Below are 17,026 nucleotides of genomic sequence, written 5' to 3'. Positions count from 1 at the left end.
CCCCTGTGTTGCTGCATAGCAAATTTCAGCAACAGAGCCTTCCTGGAGGATACAAATGAACAAGAGACAACACTTCTTGAGGTATCCAGATCCGAAGTTGTCATAGGGCTTTATAAGTCATCTTAAGCACCTTGAATTTGGCCCTGTAATATTTTAGCAGCCAGTGCAATTCTTTCAAGATTGATGCTTCTGGTAGACTGTCCTGTATAACAGTCTACCTGCCTTATTTCCATACAGATAACCAAATAATCCTTCTCTAATGTCACTAGTGGTGTTTAAGAAAATAACCTGCTTGCCTTGCTGTGTCAATTCGGAGGTCTGTCTAGTCTGAATTATAGAATGATAAGAGTTGGAAGGGACCTTGAGGGTCATCTATTCCAACCCCCTCCAATGCAGAAATCTCAACTAAAGCATCCATGACAAGTGGCCATCCAACCTCTGCTGAGTTCTTACCCAGCAGCTTAGCATGACTGTTGTTTTCTTCTCATTCCTGTAACACACCGTCCACTTTGCAGAGTAAGCAGGCCAGTCCTGTATTGTTCACCTTGTGCGCTTGCTGGCCTATGCAGAAGCTCCTGTGTGAAGCTGCTTGCTTATTAATTAATTAATTAATTAATTTAGGAGTGTTTATTTATACCTTGCCTACTAACCGAAGTGCTCAAGGTGGCTTACAATATATTTTTAAACATAATACAAAAGTCACAACAGCAGGGCAAAGGTATACATAGGTTTCCCCTTCTTGTTCTCCAATAATAATAATAATAATAAATATTTATACCCCGCCCAACTGGCTGGGTTTCCCCAGCCACTCTGGGCAACTCTGATGTTCCAACCAAAGCTCCATTCTGTGGCTGAGTCTCCTGGTCTTCAATTGTCTGTTGAAGCAGCTAGATTCATAGCTGTCAACTTTTCCCTTGTCAACTTTTCCTATGTCAACTTTTCCCTTGTGAGGAATCCTATTCAGAATAAGGGAATTTCCCTTAAAAAAAGGGAAACGTTGACAGCTATGGCTAGATCAGAGCATTCCAAATTTCGTGTTCACAACACACTTTTAAGACATGCATCATTTCATGGCACAGTAATTCAGTTTTACTAGCAAACCGGAGGTTAAACTAACCCCTTTCCAGGCCTGGAATGAGGGGGCATTCACACAACACATCTACACACTGTGCCCGACACACTAATGTGTTGCGACAGACCGTTTGGAAATCTCTGAGCTAGATGTTAGCCCCGCACAGGCCAGGACTTCTTTCCCTTAGCCATTTCCCACAAAGGTTCAAATGTTGTAAATCTCAAGTGTGTATCTGTTCAATAAAGTTTCTTAAGGAAATATTGAGCCTGCACCCTGATAAGAAATGCAGGGGTCTAAATGTTGAAACATAATGTCTCCTCTATGACGCCTTTCATATCATTGTGCAAAGCTTCCACCAGCTTTTGTTTTGCCAGGTATCGCTTTTCCTTAGCAGGAGACCTTTCCTGTTACTCCTTCAAATCCTTAATTAAGAGAATTCTGCTTTCGCATGCTAGTTAAGAATTTGGAGGTAGCTCACTGTTAATGAGTGGAAACTAGCCTCTTCTCACATCTGCTCTTGTTTTGGACTTTCTAAATGATGGGGGAACCCAATGTCTAGGGATTTGCGTTTGAAAAATAAGTTTTGCCACAGGCGAAAAACAGGCAGAACTGTTTGTCTGTAACCAGGCCTTTGGCTGATTAACCAATCTATGTCCTTTTAAATGTGTTTGTAGGAGGGTTATTGGTTTGTTTTTGTCTTTTCTGTTATGCATTTTGTTTTCTCATTTTGCATTTTTATGTTGTAAACCACCTTGTGATCTTTGGATGAAGGGCAATATACAAATTCAATAAATGAATAAATAAATACACAAACAGATGGGCAAATTAATTTGACCCCAAGGCACATTTTGTATGTTTTTGCTCAGGGAGGAGGTTGTGGCAGTGGTATTCTTTCTCTTAATGCTAGCTGGTGATAATAGCAGCAGCAGGGGGGTGTAGTCATACTTAATGGTTGACTATGGCAGGAAACAGGTCATTGGATGAGATGGTCTTTTCTTTTGATAGCAAGGACTCGTTTTATGTTAACCTGACCTGGTGACCTCAACTGAGCTCTGCTCACCTTGGGAGGAATCCAGTATAGCGTTAAATCTCTTGTTCGGTCAGTGCAAGGATTTCAGAATATTTCCTCCCTCTCCTCATGCTCCAAAACCCTCTGGAGCAGATTTGGGCAGATTGTGGAATATGCGTCGGGGGAAGAAAATACCATTGTACACATGGAAATCCTTGTATTGATACAACACGGTAGTTGAATAATGCCCTAAGCCTTTACTTATTTGCTCATTAATTATTTGCATTTATAGCTCACTCTTCCCCAAATGGTTCCAGGGTGGGTTACAAAAATAAACCATTTAAAACAAGTACAGTGCACCATTGAAATAATAAAATGAAAACCACTAGTTTTTCCAAAGGATAACATAAGTAAATTGCATCATGCTTGTGCTCCTGTCATACTGTAGCAAGTAACATGTAGAACAATATGTTCTGGCGAGATGAATCGGAAGTGGAAGTACAGCAAGTGAGCCAAAGTTTTTGTTTAGCTTCCAGTGATTTCCTCCCTGACAGACCCAGAAATCATTTTTGGCATTTCCACCGTGAGGCATAAAGCACTAAAGTACACAGTAATCTCCAGCAGGTCTTGAATAGGCCTTGACATAAATCTGACATAATCTGACAAAGCATGTGTATCCATTTTCTCTGCTGTCTTTTTGGTCACCTGTGAGTAATTGTATCTTCTAAGGCTTATCTTCTTTGCAAGGGCTGCCCCCCTCCCCGGCCAAACACACACACACACACACACACACACACACACACACTGTGATGCTGCTCCCCCCCCCCCAGCATTTGGAGGAACACTTTCTCCAGTTGTGCAAACGAGCTAGAGTTGTGGCAGCACACATCGGTATATTACTAGATGCAGATGTTAGTAGTGGAAGCCAAGGCTGTGCCTTATATACAGACACCTGTCGGTATCTGGCTTTGAGGCTCATAACAGCTCATGAAAAAGACACAGATTTGTTTTCTTGCTTATTATATTTCACATTCCTTTGTCAGTCTGATCGCCAACATGGCTTTTCATGGTTTCCTCAGCCAGTTTATCAGTGTTGGGGGATTTTTATTTCATACACAGAAGAACCTCCCTCCCTCCCCCCAGTAACATCAGTTTAAATATTTGACAGCACGTTATCAACACTTGGCTTTTAAAAAAAAGCCGAGATCACAAAATAAAGCAGCACCACAGTTACAATCCTTAAGGACAAAATCCTCCGGTCCCTGGGGGAGAGAGTCAGGGACCAGCAGAGTTTGCAGAACCCCCTCTCTACGGGTGAGGGAGGAAATGGAGAGGAAGATCTGCAGACAGAGCAGGAGGTCCACCCTTGGGCCATTCATGGAGCCACCGTTGCCTAGAACTTCCTCCATGATATGTAATGTGGACCAGCCTTCACCAGCCTGTTGCTCACCAGGTATTTTAGGCTGCAACTCATAGTTATAGTCCAAAACAACTGGAGGGCACCAGGTTGGTGGAGGCTGGTATAGAGAGTACTGTATTTTTCGCTCTATAAGATGCACTTTTTTCCTCCTAAAAAGTAAGGGGAAATGTGTGTGCATCTTATGGAGCGAATGCAGGCTGCGCAGCTATCGCTGAAGCCAGCAGAGCAAGAGGGAGAACTGCGCAGCGCCTCTTGTTGTGATGCCTTCACAGCGATGCACTATGAGGGACGGAAGGGAGCCCTTACGGAGCCCCTTCCGTCCCTCATCCTGCTTCACTGGGAAACCAGCAGACCAAGAGGCGCTGCACAGCTCTCTCTCTTCCTCTGCTGGCTTCAGCAGAGCGGTGCAGCGCCTCTTCAGCGAAGCGGGAGGAGGAAAGGAAGGGAGCCCTTATGGAGCCCCTTCCTTTCCTCCTCCTGCTTCGCTGAAGAGTGTTGCTTCATCTCGCCTGCCTCCTCCGATCCCCCCAGCAGGGACAATGCTGTTAGGTGGTCAGCAGATCCAGTTTCCCCAAAGGGGCAGACGGACCAGCGGCTCCTTAGCCTGATCCTCCCTCCTTCCTCTTCAAAAACATTTGATTCAGAATATTTTTTTTTCTTGTTTTCCTCCTCTAAAAACTAGTCTTATGGTCTTTCAAGAGTCTTAGGGTCTTTCAAGCTATAAAATACGATATTTTATGAGGTGGGAAACTTTCAGACATTTGATTCTCCACCTGCTGCTGGAGGTGATACGCTCCAACAGCGGATAAGACCCTGAAACTTTTTTGCTCCTCAGTCAAAGCAAGTCCCACCTCTGCCAGTGGGCTCAGTGTTTGGTCTTGGTCAAATCACTTTCTCAGCTTTCGTTCCCCGTTGGTAAAACAGCAATAATAATGACTCACTTTGCATGGCGGCTGGTGAGATTGAAAGCAATAAAAGGAATCGGCTGCTCTGCTGATGAGAGGGGCTATGCAAATAAGCAGAAGCAGCAGCAGTAGTAAATCTATCCCCACATTCCTCCCTCCCCTCCCGATGTTTCGGAGCGAGATTGGGGAGGGTGGGGGAAGAAGTTGCCCCGATGCCTAAGGCTGGCCCTGATCAGAAGCTTTCCCCGCTTGTGTTCATGCATAATATTTGTCTGATAGCGTGTGTGTTCTTTCATTCTTTCAGGGTGAGTGAGGAAAAAGAGGTGACAGAGGAGCGCCTGAAAGCTGAGCAGGAGTCGTTTGAGAAGAAGATCAGACAACTTGAGGAACAGAACGAACTCATCATCAAAGAAAGGGAAGATATCCTTTTTTATTTAAGAGCGGGGTGGGGGGTGGGGTGGGGGAGTAAAACACAGAGTTGCTGCCTGGAATAAAAAGCAAACCGGAGAGAAATAATTGTCCTAATTTATAGCCGGGCATAAATCTCCATGTGCTGCCATTCAGAAGCAATCGGAGGTGACTTGCCAGCATGCACTTCTGGCTCATTTGAGCTTGAAAGTGCCACCCAGCTGTTCCCAGGATGTTGCTTTGCTGTGAAATAGATATTTGTCAACTTAAAAACAACGAAACAGAATTTGTGTGTTAGTAAAATATAGACTTCTCCCTCCCACCTCCCTTGCTTAATCTTGCTCCAGCAGTTTCACGGATGGCTAATGCAGGCTTCCAGAGATATCACCCCGCACTTTGCCTGCATTGTGTACCTGGATGTTGCCGGGTTCCTGGAATGTTGGCCCTGGCATGGTCCTCACCTGGAGCAAATGGCACACTATCGGATCAGTGCAAGGTGCACTTTGATGTGGCCTGCCTCTCCTTTTCGGAAAACATTGAATAGGCAGAAGGGTCCTCAGCCACCAAAACCACTGGGCAGGGTTCAACTAATGACTCCTCAATAGAAAGTGAGTTCAAGGACTTCTGCTTCCACAACGGGCCTTTCTCCCATTTCCTTCCTTCATGCCCCCTGAAATTGGTGCTGTGGGGATAGGAGAACCTCCAGAACAGCATGCAGGGGGCAGGGAGGAGAAGGGGGGGGGTGTTGGTTGCCCTGATGGAATGATTGCCTTAGCATCACTGAATTCCTCCCTTTATCTCTGAAAACCCCATTGAAACAAACAGGATGTTTGCCAGGCATTACGGTGTTTGAAATTCCAACATAGTCATTTATTTTAAGACTGAATGATTCAGAATAAAATTGCTGGTGACTGCAACAGACAGTGATCTTGGGTAGGGTAGGGTAGGGTAGGGTGTGCATTCCCAAATTAAAAAGAAAAAAGAGAGAATGTTGGTCAGGCATTGACCCAGGCCCTTGGCAGACAGGAGTGTCTGAACTACCACTGTGGGTTCATTTCTTAACCAGAGCTAAGAGTGCTAATCTGTCAGTTTGACTGACTGACTGATGGTTTGATCACAGAGTGAAAAACAGAACAAGAGGTACCTGGGCAGGGGGGGCGGGTACTAAAATGGCGCAGTGTCATTTCCCACCTTGCAGCCAGATTGGGTGCAAATGTAGGGCTTGTTGGGTGTGCTTCTGTAGAAGAAGGTGGGGTGGGATTCGGGAAGGGTAGGGGCAGTAAGTAAAGCAGAACATTGTTCAGGTATCCTTGGTAGACAGTCGTGTCAAGCGGGAAGCTGGGAATCTCCCGCTGCCACCCCCGACCCCCCTGGACAGCTTGTTGCTTGGCCTGGGAAGTTCATTGGTTCCAACTCCGTTCTGGGATATCACCTGATGGGACAGGCAGGGCTGCAGCTCCTGAGGGATTCAGAAGCGAAACAGCGCTCCCAGTGATGCCGGAATTATAATGTTGCATTGACCACACACACAGCTTCAAACAAACAAATATCCCGCAGTAGAGAGATCATTGCTTGTAGAATTATTTGATGAGAGGGCAAAACACCTGCTGCCTCATTGCAGCACCCCATTTTGGACTCACAGCTGTCCATGGAGGCGCGGGTCAATTCTGTGTCCAGGGCAGCTGTTTAACAGCTCCACCTGGTACGCAGGCTGAGACCCTACCTGCCTGCAGACTGTCTCGCCAGAGTGGTGCATGCTCCGGTTATCTCCCGCTTGGACTACTGCAATGCGCTCTATGTGAAGGTGACCAAGAAACTACAACTAATCCAGAATGCGGCAGCTAGACTGGTGACTGGGAGCGGCTGCTGAGACCACATAACACCGGTCTTGAAAGACCTACATTGGCTCCCAGTACATTTCCGAGCACAGTTCAAAGTGTTGATGCTGACCTTTAAACCCCTAAACAGCCTCGGTCCAGTATATCTGAAGGAGCGTCTCCACCCCCATCGTTCTACCTGGACACTGAGGTCCAGTGCCGAGGGCTTTCTGGCGGCTCCCTCACTGCGAGAAGCCAAGATACAGGGAACCAGACAAAGGGACTTCTCAATAGTGGCGCCCACCCTGTGGAACGCCCTCCCACCAGATGTCAAAAAGAACAGCAACTACCAGACTTTTAGAAGACATCTGAAGGCAGCCCTGTTTAGGGAAGCTTTCAATGTTTGATATATTATGGTATTGTAACGTTTCGTTGGAAGCCGTCAGGGTGGCTGGGGAGGCCCAGCCAGATGTGCAGGGTATAAATTATCTATCTATCTATCATCTATCTATCTATCTATCTATCTATCTATCTATCTATGTGATTGGGTATTAGGGGGCTGAGCCTTGATGCTTTTAGAACAGAGTTTGAAACTTCCTACTTATTTGCTGTGTTCATAGTGTCTTTCGTTCCTTCAGCGGCGCAGTGTTCTAGGCATCGAGTTTTGCATATCCTTATGGGTGTGAGGTGGGATGCACACTCCGGGGGGCATTCTTTCTCCTTTGGCGCATTTCTGCATGCGTAACTTCCATTAATGCTAATGAGTGCTACTGAGCTATCGAGAAGGAAATATATCCCTTTGGGTTTTTGTTTTTACCTTTATTGGCGAGAGACTATTCGAGCATAAATACTTCTTTCAGGAGAAGCCTGGCAAAGATGGCAGAAGGTTAATACATGCGATTTTACACTACATAAAACTCTATAAAAACTAGAAACATAAAACAAGGACATAATTTAAAACAATATAATTTTAACTACGCGAACACTTATCCATCATACATGAATGATTCAAAATCCTTCACATACCTCTGATCAGTTAATTTCAGTTCTCTTGAAGTCTGCTCAGTGGCCAAGGAACTGTGTAAATGACTTATCAATCTGGAATACAAATGCCTGGTCTTCTGCAAAGAAGGGGAGGAAACCTGGTGCTGTGTTGGAATGTGGGAAGGCATCTGTTTGGGACATGCTTAAAACAAATATGGGATGGACACATAGGTGATGCGCCTCCCGCTCCCCGACACTTTTGTGAAGCTCTTAAATTTGTGTTAGAAATCTGGGGGAGTGCAGGCAATTTCCAAGGTGCATTTCTTTCATGAACACACACTTCCCAACTTCGTTTCTTTACACAGGGCACCCCAGAAGTAGCCAGAAGCATTTATTTTAATGGCTGAAAAAGCCCCTAACACTTCATAGAATTGGAACAATTCACAGAATCGTAAGAGTTGATGTTGACATTAGGGGCCATCTGGTTCTACTGCAATTGGGGTACCATATCTTCAATAGTCTATTGTTGTGTGCTGATGTTATGCTTGCATATTTTTAAATGGGAGCTTCTATCCTCTAGCTGCAGGGTTAGTTGAAAACATTGTGGTGATTTGGCATTGTTTGCTGTATGGTAACATTGGTTGGGGGTGAAAATAACCAGCTAGAGAGAAAGGGTTATCCCACTATATCATTGTCAGGTAGAAGGGGATTTTGTGGACAGGTCTTGCCAAAGAAAGAACTGTATACGGTACAGTTGGAGCACATTTGTGTCAGTAACCCTTTTCCTATAGCCTTGGGATAATTTTAACAGGCTCTCTTAGAGGAGTGATATATAATATTTCTGAGGAATATTGGGTTGTGCCCAGCTGAGTTTTTCTCTGACTAGACCCATTGAAATCAATGGACCTAAATTGGTAATGCCTCTCGATTTAGATGACTCTGAGCATGACTGTCAATGGCTACAACCCCATGAAGTTAGTAAAGAGGAACTTCAGAAGCCAAGTTCTGATGTGAAGAATATTTCTCCACTGACGTCAGAGAAGGTTGCAGCCGGTCAGCATAACCAGGGGAGTGTAGATGAAGCTGATCCAGTTTTAATCAAGATTGCAAACAATCGTAAGGGAAGTTCATGGCTTGTGATGGTTGTGCTGTGCTGTCCCCACTTCTAAGCAATTTCTGTCATCTTAGCCTTAGTGGGACATTGTGTTGAACCAGTCTTGGCTCTTGACTTCTGAAGATAATGGAACAAATGAACAGCTTTGAGCATATAAGATTTGTAAACATAGTCTGTTCCTTTTAGGGGCTCGAGGTGCCTGTGAATGCTCTTCATGGATGGGTAAGAGAGTTATGCGCCTTAGGTTTTGATGGTGTTTGCGGGCGCACATGTATGCAAAACCAAGGTGTGTGACTGTCGCTGATGGTCACAAGAGAGACTTAAGTTGGTGTGTATAGGGGTGCATGCTGTGTCTATTTTATGACAATCACTTTAGCTATGCTGTATATTTATAAAAGGGACACGGGTGGCGCTGTGGGTAAACCACAGAGCCTAGGACTTGCCGATCAGAAGGTCGGCGGTTCGAATCCCCGCAATGACGGGGTGAGCTCCCGTTGCTCGGTCCCTGCTCCTGCCAACCTAGCAGTTCGAAAGCACATAAAAGTGCAAGTAGATAAATAGGTACCACTCCGGCAGGAAGGTAAACGGCGTTTCCGTGCGCTGCTTTGGTTCGCCAGAAGCAGCTTGGTCATGCTGGCCACATGACCCGGAAGCTGTATGCAGGCTCCCTCGGCCAATAAAGTGAGATGAGTGCCGCAATCCCAGAGTCGGTCACGACTGGACCTAATGGTCAGGGGTCCCTTTACTTTTATATTTATAAAACACATTTGTTACTTTTTCATACAAGACACTTAGAGTGATGTACAGTAAGTTATAAAAACACATTTCAATAACACAAATGTAAAAGAAAAAAACATCAGCAGTGATCAGAAAAAAACAGGAAGATTATGATGAACAATGCTCATTTCCATAAACAATGCTCATTTTCATAAACAAATAATTCTGGCATTCTTTATTACCTTACCCAGCATCTTGAAGTGTGGAATGAGTTTTCAGAAGGGGCCATGAACAGATACAGAGTCTTGAGTTGGTCATTTCAGGATCCCATGTAATGCTATGCAGGTGGCTGTGTGTGTTTGCTTGCTGATGGCAATGTGCTTAAAATGGACCTTGTCTTTGTGTTATGACCTTTGTCAATCATGCCTTTGATCATCTCTTTAATGGCCTAAGGCAGAGACAAGCTACATGCAGTTCCTCTGCAGTCGGGCAGGGCTGCTCTCATACCCAGAGTTCTTTTTCCTGCAGTCCGTAGCATTTGTGGAACTCTTGAGAATCCTAATATTTACAAAAATATATTTAAAAAGTCTCCACGCAGAAATTAAATTTGAATATGTGTTTGTGAACATTTCTGGTGGGTTCTCCAGTTTGGGAAAAGTTACCTTCCAATAGTGTAGAGCAGCCATTAGCTTGAGTTGGCATGCAGTGCTGTGCTTGGCCTGGCTGGACATTAATGATCTGAAATTGCATACCAACTTCCATCTCTTAGTTAGCCAGGCAGGTGCATGATTGATAGTTTTGGTAGCGGTTTAGCACCCGGTTATAGTCACTGCCAGTACTTAATAGCCTTGTGTCTCTACAAAGGGCGAAACACAGATTTGTAGTCTTGCCACATGGCTCAGAATTTGGCTCTTCTGGCACACGGAACACAAGTAATCTGAGAATATCCTTGTATCAGTATTGCTGGTCGAGGTATTTAATGTACTGTTCTGGTTCAGGTTCCTGAATGCCCTAAAACAACGGCTTAATTCACACCAGCCCTTTGCTCCTCCTTTGCTCCTGACTGTGTCAGGTGGGTGAAGGTACAAGCTGGATGTGTGAACGTGGGCTCATGGTTTTTTCCTCTCCAAACAAACCATGAATGGAGCCGGTTGGAGGAAGCAATCAATGAGACTGGGTTCCCTTTCCCACATACCACAGGGGCAAATTGCTAGTGTGCCTTAAACCATAGTTTATTTTAAAAGTGTGGTTTAAAGTTGCATGTGAACTGAGGTCACTGTTTGCCACATGGCTCTGAATATCGTCATGTAATAATTGTGAAGGGAAAGGAATGTAATATTTGTTAATCTTACCTTTGTGGACTGTGTGCACATTGGGCCTTTCAGCTGCCAAAACTAGGCTTCACAAATTATGGGTAAGGAATGTATTGTGTAGTTCTGAACCAATTCACTCTCTTTTCTCTGGAAAGAGACGGTTAGTTGAAGAATGGAGAAAAAGAGCCGATAATTCCTGAGTACCCAGCCTTTGAAGATGGTGCCCATAGTGAGCATCTTGGCTCCCCACTAGTAAAGGTTTCCAAACAGTCATTATGGCCTAATGGATAAAAGCTCAGCTTATTAAAAACTCCCTGAATATTTATATGCTCAACCATAATGGTGGCATCAGTTAAATAATATATGTATTTAGCAACTTGTTAAATGTAGAAGGCGTAGTCAAGGGCTGTTGGGTAAATAACACATGCCCTGAAATTTTTATGAACTCCTAAACTAACATCAGGGAAGACCGGCATTAAAATAATGCTAAGTGTTTAAATTTATCAAAGCTCAGAAATGCTCTTGAAGACACTTTCGGTCTTAATTCACTTGGTTTAGTTTGTCCCTTGAAATACTGGACGCTTATGAGAACAAAGGCAGATTGGGTTGCTCGTGGTTGTGGAAGCTAGGATTAACAGGGTGTCCTTAAAGAATGACATTTTGCCCCTAATGCCAGCTCTGTGGGATTAAACCTCAAAGCGGTGTCATCACAGAAGCTGATGGCAATCCCGAATGGGCTGTCTTGTCATGCAGAGCGGCACCCTGCCAAACTTTCATGTCCAGGCAGTGACTCTGGCCCCTATTAAATCCATAGCCCTGTCTGTGACAGTTGCCAAGACCCACAGTGTTTGCAGAGGCATCACTCCTCTTGCATTGCCACTTCTTATGGAGGTTTGAATTCTTTCCTGGATTGCAGGCACTTCTGGCGCGGAGTCTTCCTTTGCTTGTGGCACCCAGTGTTAATTGAGTTAGAGGCAGATTTTGTGAGTTCTTGTAGTGGGGCAAATTGGACCAGGTGGCTCTCCAGCCACCCAAAGTGTGAGCTGGAGGATTTTAGGGGCTAAGAATACTTTATTGTCTGCTCCCGCTTTTAGGGGCTTGGCTAAACAGCTGATCGTGGGTGGTGCATAATGGCTAAGAGCTGAGAAGTACCAGCTTATAATGCTAGCTCAGCGTGGACTTGCCGGGTAGTCCAAGACAAGACACACACCACTAATGTTGACTTGCCTTTCGAGAGTTGTTGCAAGGATTATATTGGGTGTGGGAAATCCAAAATCACTATATAAATCAAACTACTGTTTAAATACATACTGTTTCCTATGGGGTATGTTTTCAATAAGTTTGTATTGACATCTTAAGTAATGTGGCCTACTCAGAGCTACTGGGGTGGGGCAAGTTAAAAATTAAGCACCTAAATGAATAGCCAGTCCAGATTTTTGGAAGGCCGGGAGAGAAAAAAGAAATAATAGCCTAGCTGTGATTTCTCTGAACAAGTTGTTCCTTGCTCAAGGATTGTCTGCACTGGTTCCCTGATACAGAAATACTTTCTGGGGAGTCTCAGTAATATAGTGTTCCCTCATTAGTTTAAGAAATTGTTTAGTGCTCATTTAGAAATGGTTGAGTTCCAACTCTCAGGCTGCATGTGGCAGATTCCCCTGTCCACGCGGCGAGCGAGCTGCTTTGAACACGCAACTTGCTGTGTGGAAACAGACACCGCAGTGATAATTTTAAAGTGGGCCCTGCCTGGCATTGTGGATGTTCTGTGCACACGGGTTGCATTTCTGAGTTATGGTCTGCTTGCTGACACTTGGACCCAAGAGAAGGCCAAGATTGAGGTCTCCTAAATGGAGGCACAAGTGGTAAATGAGATCATTAATTGCTGGAGCCTGCACTGTAGCAAATTGACTAGAAATGTGGATTCAGAGAAATTGATATACTTTATTGCTCCTACCGAAATGAATTCCCCTGTCTCTCCTGCCCCCTCAGCAGTAATGAGCACGTTGGGCCAGCCCCGTGATTGGCGTTGCTGCCTTACTGAACTGTTTTGCAAAGTTTTAAACATTTCTTGCATGATTAAATGCACTTTCAATAAATCAATCTCATAATAATTGTTGTTCAGGAGAGTTCATTATTCAGTTTAGTCTTTTAAATGACTGTTCTTCTTTAAAGGATTTTCCTGACGTAATAATGGCTTCAGCTAAATCCATTTGCCATACTCTGGCTTGTAATTACTTTAGATTTGAAGAATAAAATGAATGGCTTTATTATTAATCAGCAGCAAATTTGTCTTACTGTTTTTAACCTTAGAATGGCCTTCACTTGTAAAGTAGTTTCGGTGATTCAGATGGCAGAACACTTTTTTATCCCTTCTCTTCCCTTTTGGATAAAAGGATTTATTTGGTGAAAGCAATTGGTATCCCTTTTTTTTTGCAAGCCATTTATCACAATGATTGTAACCATGCAGTGGTGAACAAATTAGCTTCCGCCACCCGCTTGGTGTCTCAATGGCTTCTTGTCTGGCCTTTTGTGCTTCCTTCAGGTTGTACATTTGTCGTGACCTGAGCTGTCTGCTGTGACTTCACTGGGCCAACTCTGTATAAAAAAGTAGAGTAAGTTTAAGAAGCCAAGCAAGGAACTCTGCATCCCATACTATCCATTTTAATAGGATTCAACCAAGTACATGGTTTTGAAATTCAGATATTTATTGGATTTCCACATTTTTTCCCTTTTATATTGTTAAAAATTCCATTCATCTCGCAGTCAACATCCACTAAAAGCGATGGTTTCCTCCAAAGACAGGAAAAAGAGGTTGTGTAAGTTCAAAGGAGGATAGACCTCCAACTTGATGAAAGCTGGTTCAAAGAAAAATAATAGAGAAAACAGAAGAATAGAAAGTTCACAGGCGGAGAAGAGGGTAAAGGAGGGAGGCCAGCTCAAAGATGGAGGTATCAGAGTCTCAGCTTTGAAACATCAGCAATATTTTGCCAATTTGCAAGCATGCATATCTAGAATCTTGTACTGACTCTCACATCAAGCTCCAGCACATCCTCTTCTCAGTAAGAGGAATGGCACACATTTTTGCAAGGTAGTGCTAGCTCCTTTGTCAGGCTTCTGGTTTTTGGAAGGTTCGGATATGTTCAGAAAGCTCAACTGAGTTGGAACGGCTTGTTTTGCTTTCTCCCTCTACTGAACCTGCCTTAGACTTGATGTTTCTGGCTTTTCTGCTCACTGGGTATTGTCATCTCCCAATCTGCCATCTGTCCTTTTCTTAAAAAATGTCCCCTCCTTTCGTTTGCAAGTTCTTCAGTGTCCTTCCCATCTCTTCCTCCGCAGTCCCCTACCATCAATCCTCCTTTTAAGCTAAATGTAGGAAATTTTGCAGGGTGACGAGTTTTGTGTTTTCCCATTGCAAAGTTGACTGTCATAGTTTCAGTCCCATAGTTTCAGTCCTCTGAACTGGCTTGATTTGGGGTATAGGGAAGGGTCAGTTAAATAATTGTTTGGCCCGCGACATCCCTTCATACCTTTCCCCAAAGTGATGCACTTTTGCAGACCTTTTCTCAAACTCTTGCTTTTGCCTGGCTGGGTTCAGGAAACATGAGTGTGTTCTACTGTCTATAGAATTTTTGCTGTGGTGAGTAGCTGCATGTTAGAAAATTAGTATTATGATTCTTTTTTTGTTGAAACTGTTTTGCCTAAGATCCTTCACATCTTAAGTGTCCTCCATTTCATATTTGTTTCAATTTTGCTAATTCCTTGAAGACCATGACAATATTACATGTTTCCAGTTGCCTTGAAACTTCAGCAATCCCATAACACAGCTTTGCAGTATTGTCATAGGCACAACAACTTTGCTGCTGTCTTGTAGTCTAATTTTGGTTGCTGCTGAAATTGCTCGGTTTGCATGTCCTAGTAAGCCATAATTCCAAACGAGCTGTGGCTTACCATGCCTGCTGCTCAAATCATGCTCTCCCCCCCCTTCCCTTTTCTGACACAGGAGGAAAAAAGTTTGTTGGCTTAACATTATGTGTGAACTTACAGAACCCTTGTGGTTGGGTTCTGTCCAAAAAAGGTTTGTTCTTGGCTTCCTCTCATGGTTTGTTTGGAGAGAAACTAACCATGCGTGCTGGTTCACATGCAGTGCTAAGCTAATCCTCTGGTTTGGTTCTTTCAAAGGGAGGAGTGGGGTTGGTGCAATTTGAGCAGTGAGTACCAGCATGCTCTTTGTTCACAGCACACCATAGTTTGTACCTGCAGTTTATGATAGTGTGTGAACCAGGCCCGGTGGTTGCTCAAATTTCTGTTTAGAGCTAAACTCTTAGTTGGCAGCCCTATCACCATGTCCCTGAAGGAATAAGCAGTTCAGTGTGGCAATGAGCCATGTTCAAATATATAAAAGGATGTCACATAGAGGAGGGAGAAAGGTTGTTTTCTGCTGCTCCAGAGAAGCGGACACGGAGCAATGGTTCCAAACTACAAGAAAGAAGATTCCACCTAAACATTAGGAAGAACTTCCTGACAGTAAGAGCTGTTCGACAGTGGAATTTGCTGCCAAGGAGTGTGGTGGAGTCTCCTTCTTTGGAGGTCTTTAAGCAGAGGCTTGACAACCATATGTCAGGAGTGCTCTGATGGTGTTTCCTGCTTGGCAGGGGGTTGGACTCGACGGCCCTTGTGGTCTCTTCCAGCTCTATGATTCTATGAGTCCTGATCTAGTATTTGTTTTTTAAGTGCTACTTTCCCCCCCTAATCTCAGAACAGAGAGGGCAGAATTACACAGTTGGGCAGATCCTCCCAGATTATAAATAAAATCTGATGTAGATAAGCTAAATGTGAAACTTAGTTTTGTATGTCACTCCTCAAAAACCAAGATGGAGATCCAGAGGTGCTAAAGTTCTTTACTTTAGGTTGGATTGTCTCTTCAAGAGTATGAGTATCTTTAAAGAACTGAACTGGAGATCATAATCAAGAAGATCCCATGGTTGTCTCATTTTGTTGGAAGCCTTTAAAAGAGTCTAGACTTTGCTATCAGTTTATTATGTGTGTCCATCTTTACCAAATCTTCCTTTGGAAGGATACTCACCCTAAAACGATGATGGACAGCTTGATTATTTCCTCCCCACATGCAGGTTCTGCCAGAGCTGTGCCTTTATTGAATGCTCCTAGACCTTTGACAGCATAGTTCCAACAACAACAGAAGCTACTCAGCTTTAAGGACTTACTCTGTTCAAACAGAAGGAGGAATTACCCTGAGCAGCAGATTAGCTACTCTGCACAGGGCAGCATTGCAAAAAACAAAAATCTGGGGTAGAGGAATGAGATGAATTATATATCCAGGGATTAATTTAGCTTGGGACAGAGAATTTGGTCTTGAGCCTAATGAAGCCACCAAACTGAAAACCATACCTATGGGCAAGCCAAGGGTTAGGGAGAGGGTCCTAACCTGGAGCTCAGGAATTTGTGGATCTCCTTTCCCCAGCGCTTGGGTGAACATCTCTTGCATACAGTTTTTGCTTGAGTGAATTCTGCTGTGGCAGAGTGTCACGCTGAATTCTCGGAGCATGGTGTCGGATCGAAAACGGCCCTCATCATCACAATAGAAATGCCAAGTTTGGACTTCTCTCATAAGTTTCCATTTGGGTTGCAATATTAAAGATGACAAGAGGCTTGTTGCAACCCACCCTTCCAGTGATGTTTGGAAGGACAGTTTGAAGATGATTAGTAGGCCAACTTTCCATCACTGATCACGGTTATTTTTTGGTCATCTTTTGGGTTCCAACTCCAAGCATGGGAAAGACCCCAAGATTCACGATTGTTTTGAAGGGAATTGAAGTGGCCAGACCAAAACATACAGTCTTTATATGGATTCGGTCAGGTTCAACATCCCAGCCTGTTGCCCCTGGCACCTTAGCTTGGTGTCTGGGTGACGCTTTGCTTGGAGCAGGTCTCTATTTTATGTTGGAGAAGTGACTCTTAAGTTTTCAGAGCTTCCCTTTGAAATGCAGGTGTGTTATAAATTTCATGGAAAGCATAGCTCTTTTTGGGATAGGAGAAATACCCCTGGGTTAAAATGCAGGAAGTGCAGTTGTAGCAATAAAGATTATGTTGCTGATGAGTTCCCCTCCAGGCCCCATGGCAGTAATACCTCTATATTTTGTCTTTAAGGAAAACTGCTGAGAGGCAATAATTTTTTTTTGTATGTGTCCCATTTTCATTAATGCCGGGTAATTGATGGAGTTGCAGTGACTTGTAACAGTGATGAGTTCTAAA

The 17,026-nt window shown here is 44.0% G+C and overlaps 1 protein-coding gene across 7 annotated transcripts in view; it reads left to right on the top strand.

The window, feature by feature from the left end:
- KIAA1328 overlaps positions 1-17,026 on the top strand; it is a 207,206-nt gene that overhangs the window by 17,001 nt on the left and 173,179 nt on the right. For 5 of the 7 annotated variants that reach the window (XM_083702766.1, XM_083702764.1, XM_083702763.1 and 2 more), the window contains one exon: positions 4,711-4,826. In XM_083702766.1, coding sequence (XP_083558892.1) covers positions 4,711-4,826 — 116 coding nt within the window. Of the gene's footprint in view, positions 1-4,710; positions 4,827-4,861; positions 5,311-8,915; positions 8,952-17,026 lie in introns of those variants that run through there. The other 2 variants (XM_083702768.1, XM_083702769.1) reach the window with 2 other exon arrangements.

Source organism: Podarcis gaigeae (assembly GCF_964106915.1).
Source record: "Podarcis gaigeae genome assembly, chromosome: 11".
Taxonomy (NCBI): Eukaryota; Metazoa; Chordata; class Lepidosauria; order Squamata; family Lacertidae; genus Podarcis; species Podarcis gaigeae.
Note: the sequence above shows the minus strand (reverse complement) of the source record. Positions and strands in the feature narration are given on the sequence as shown.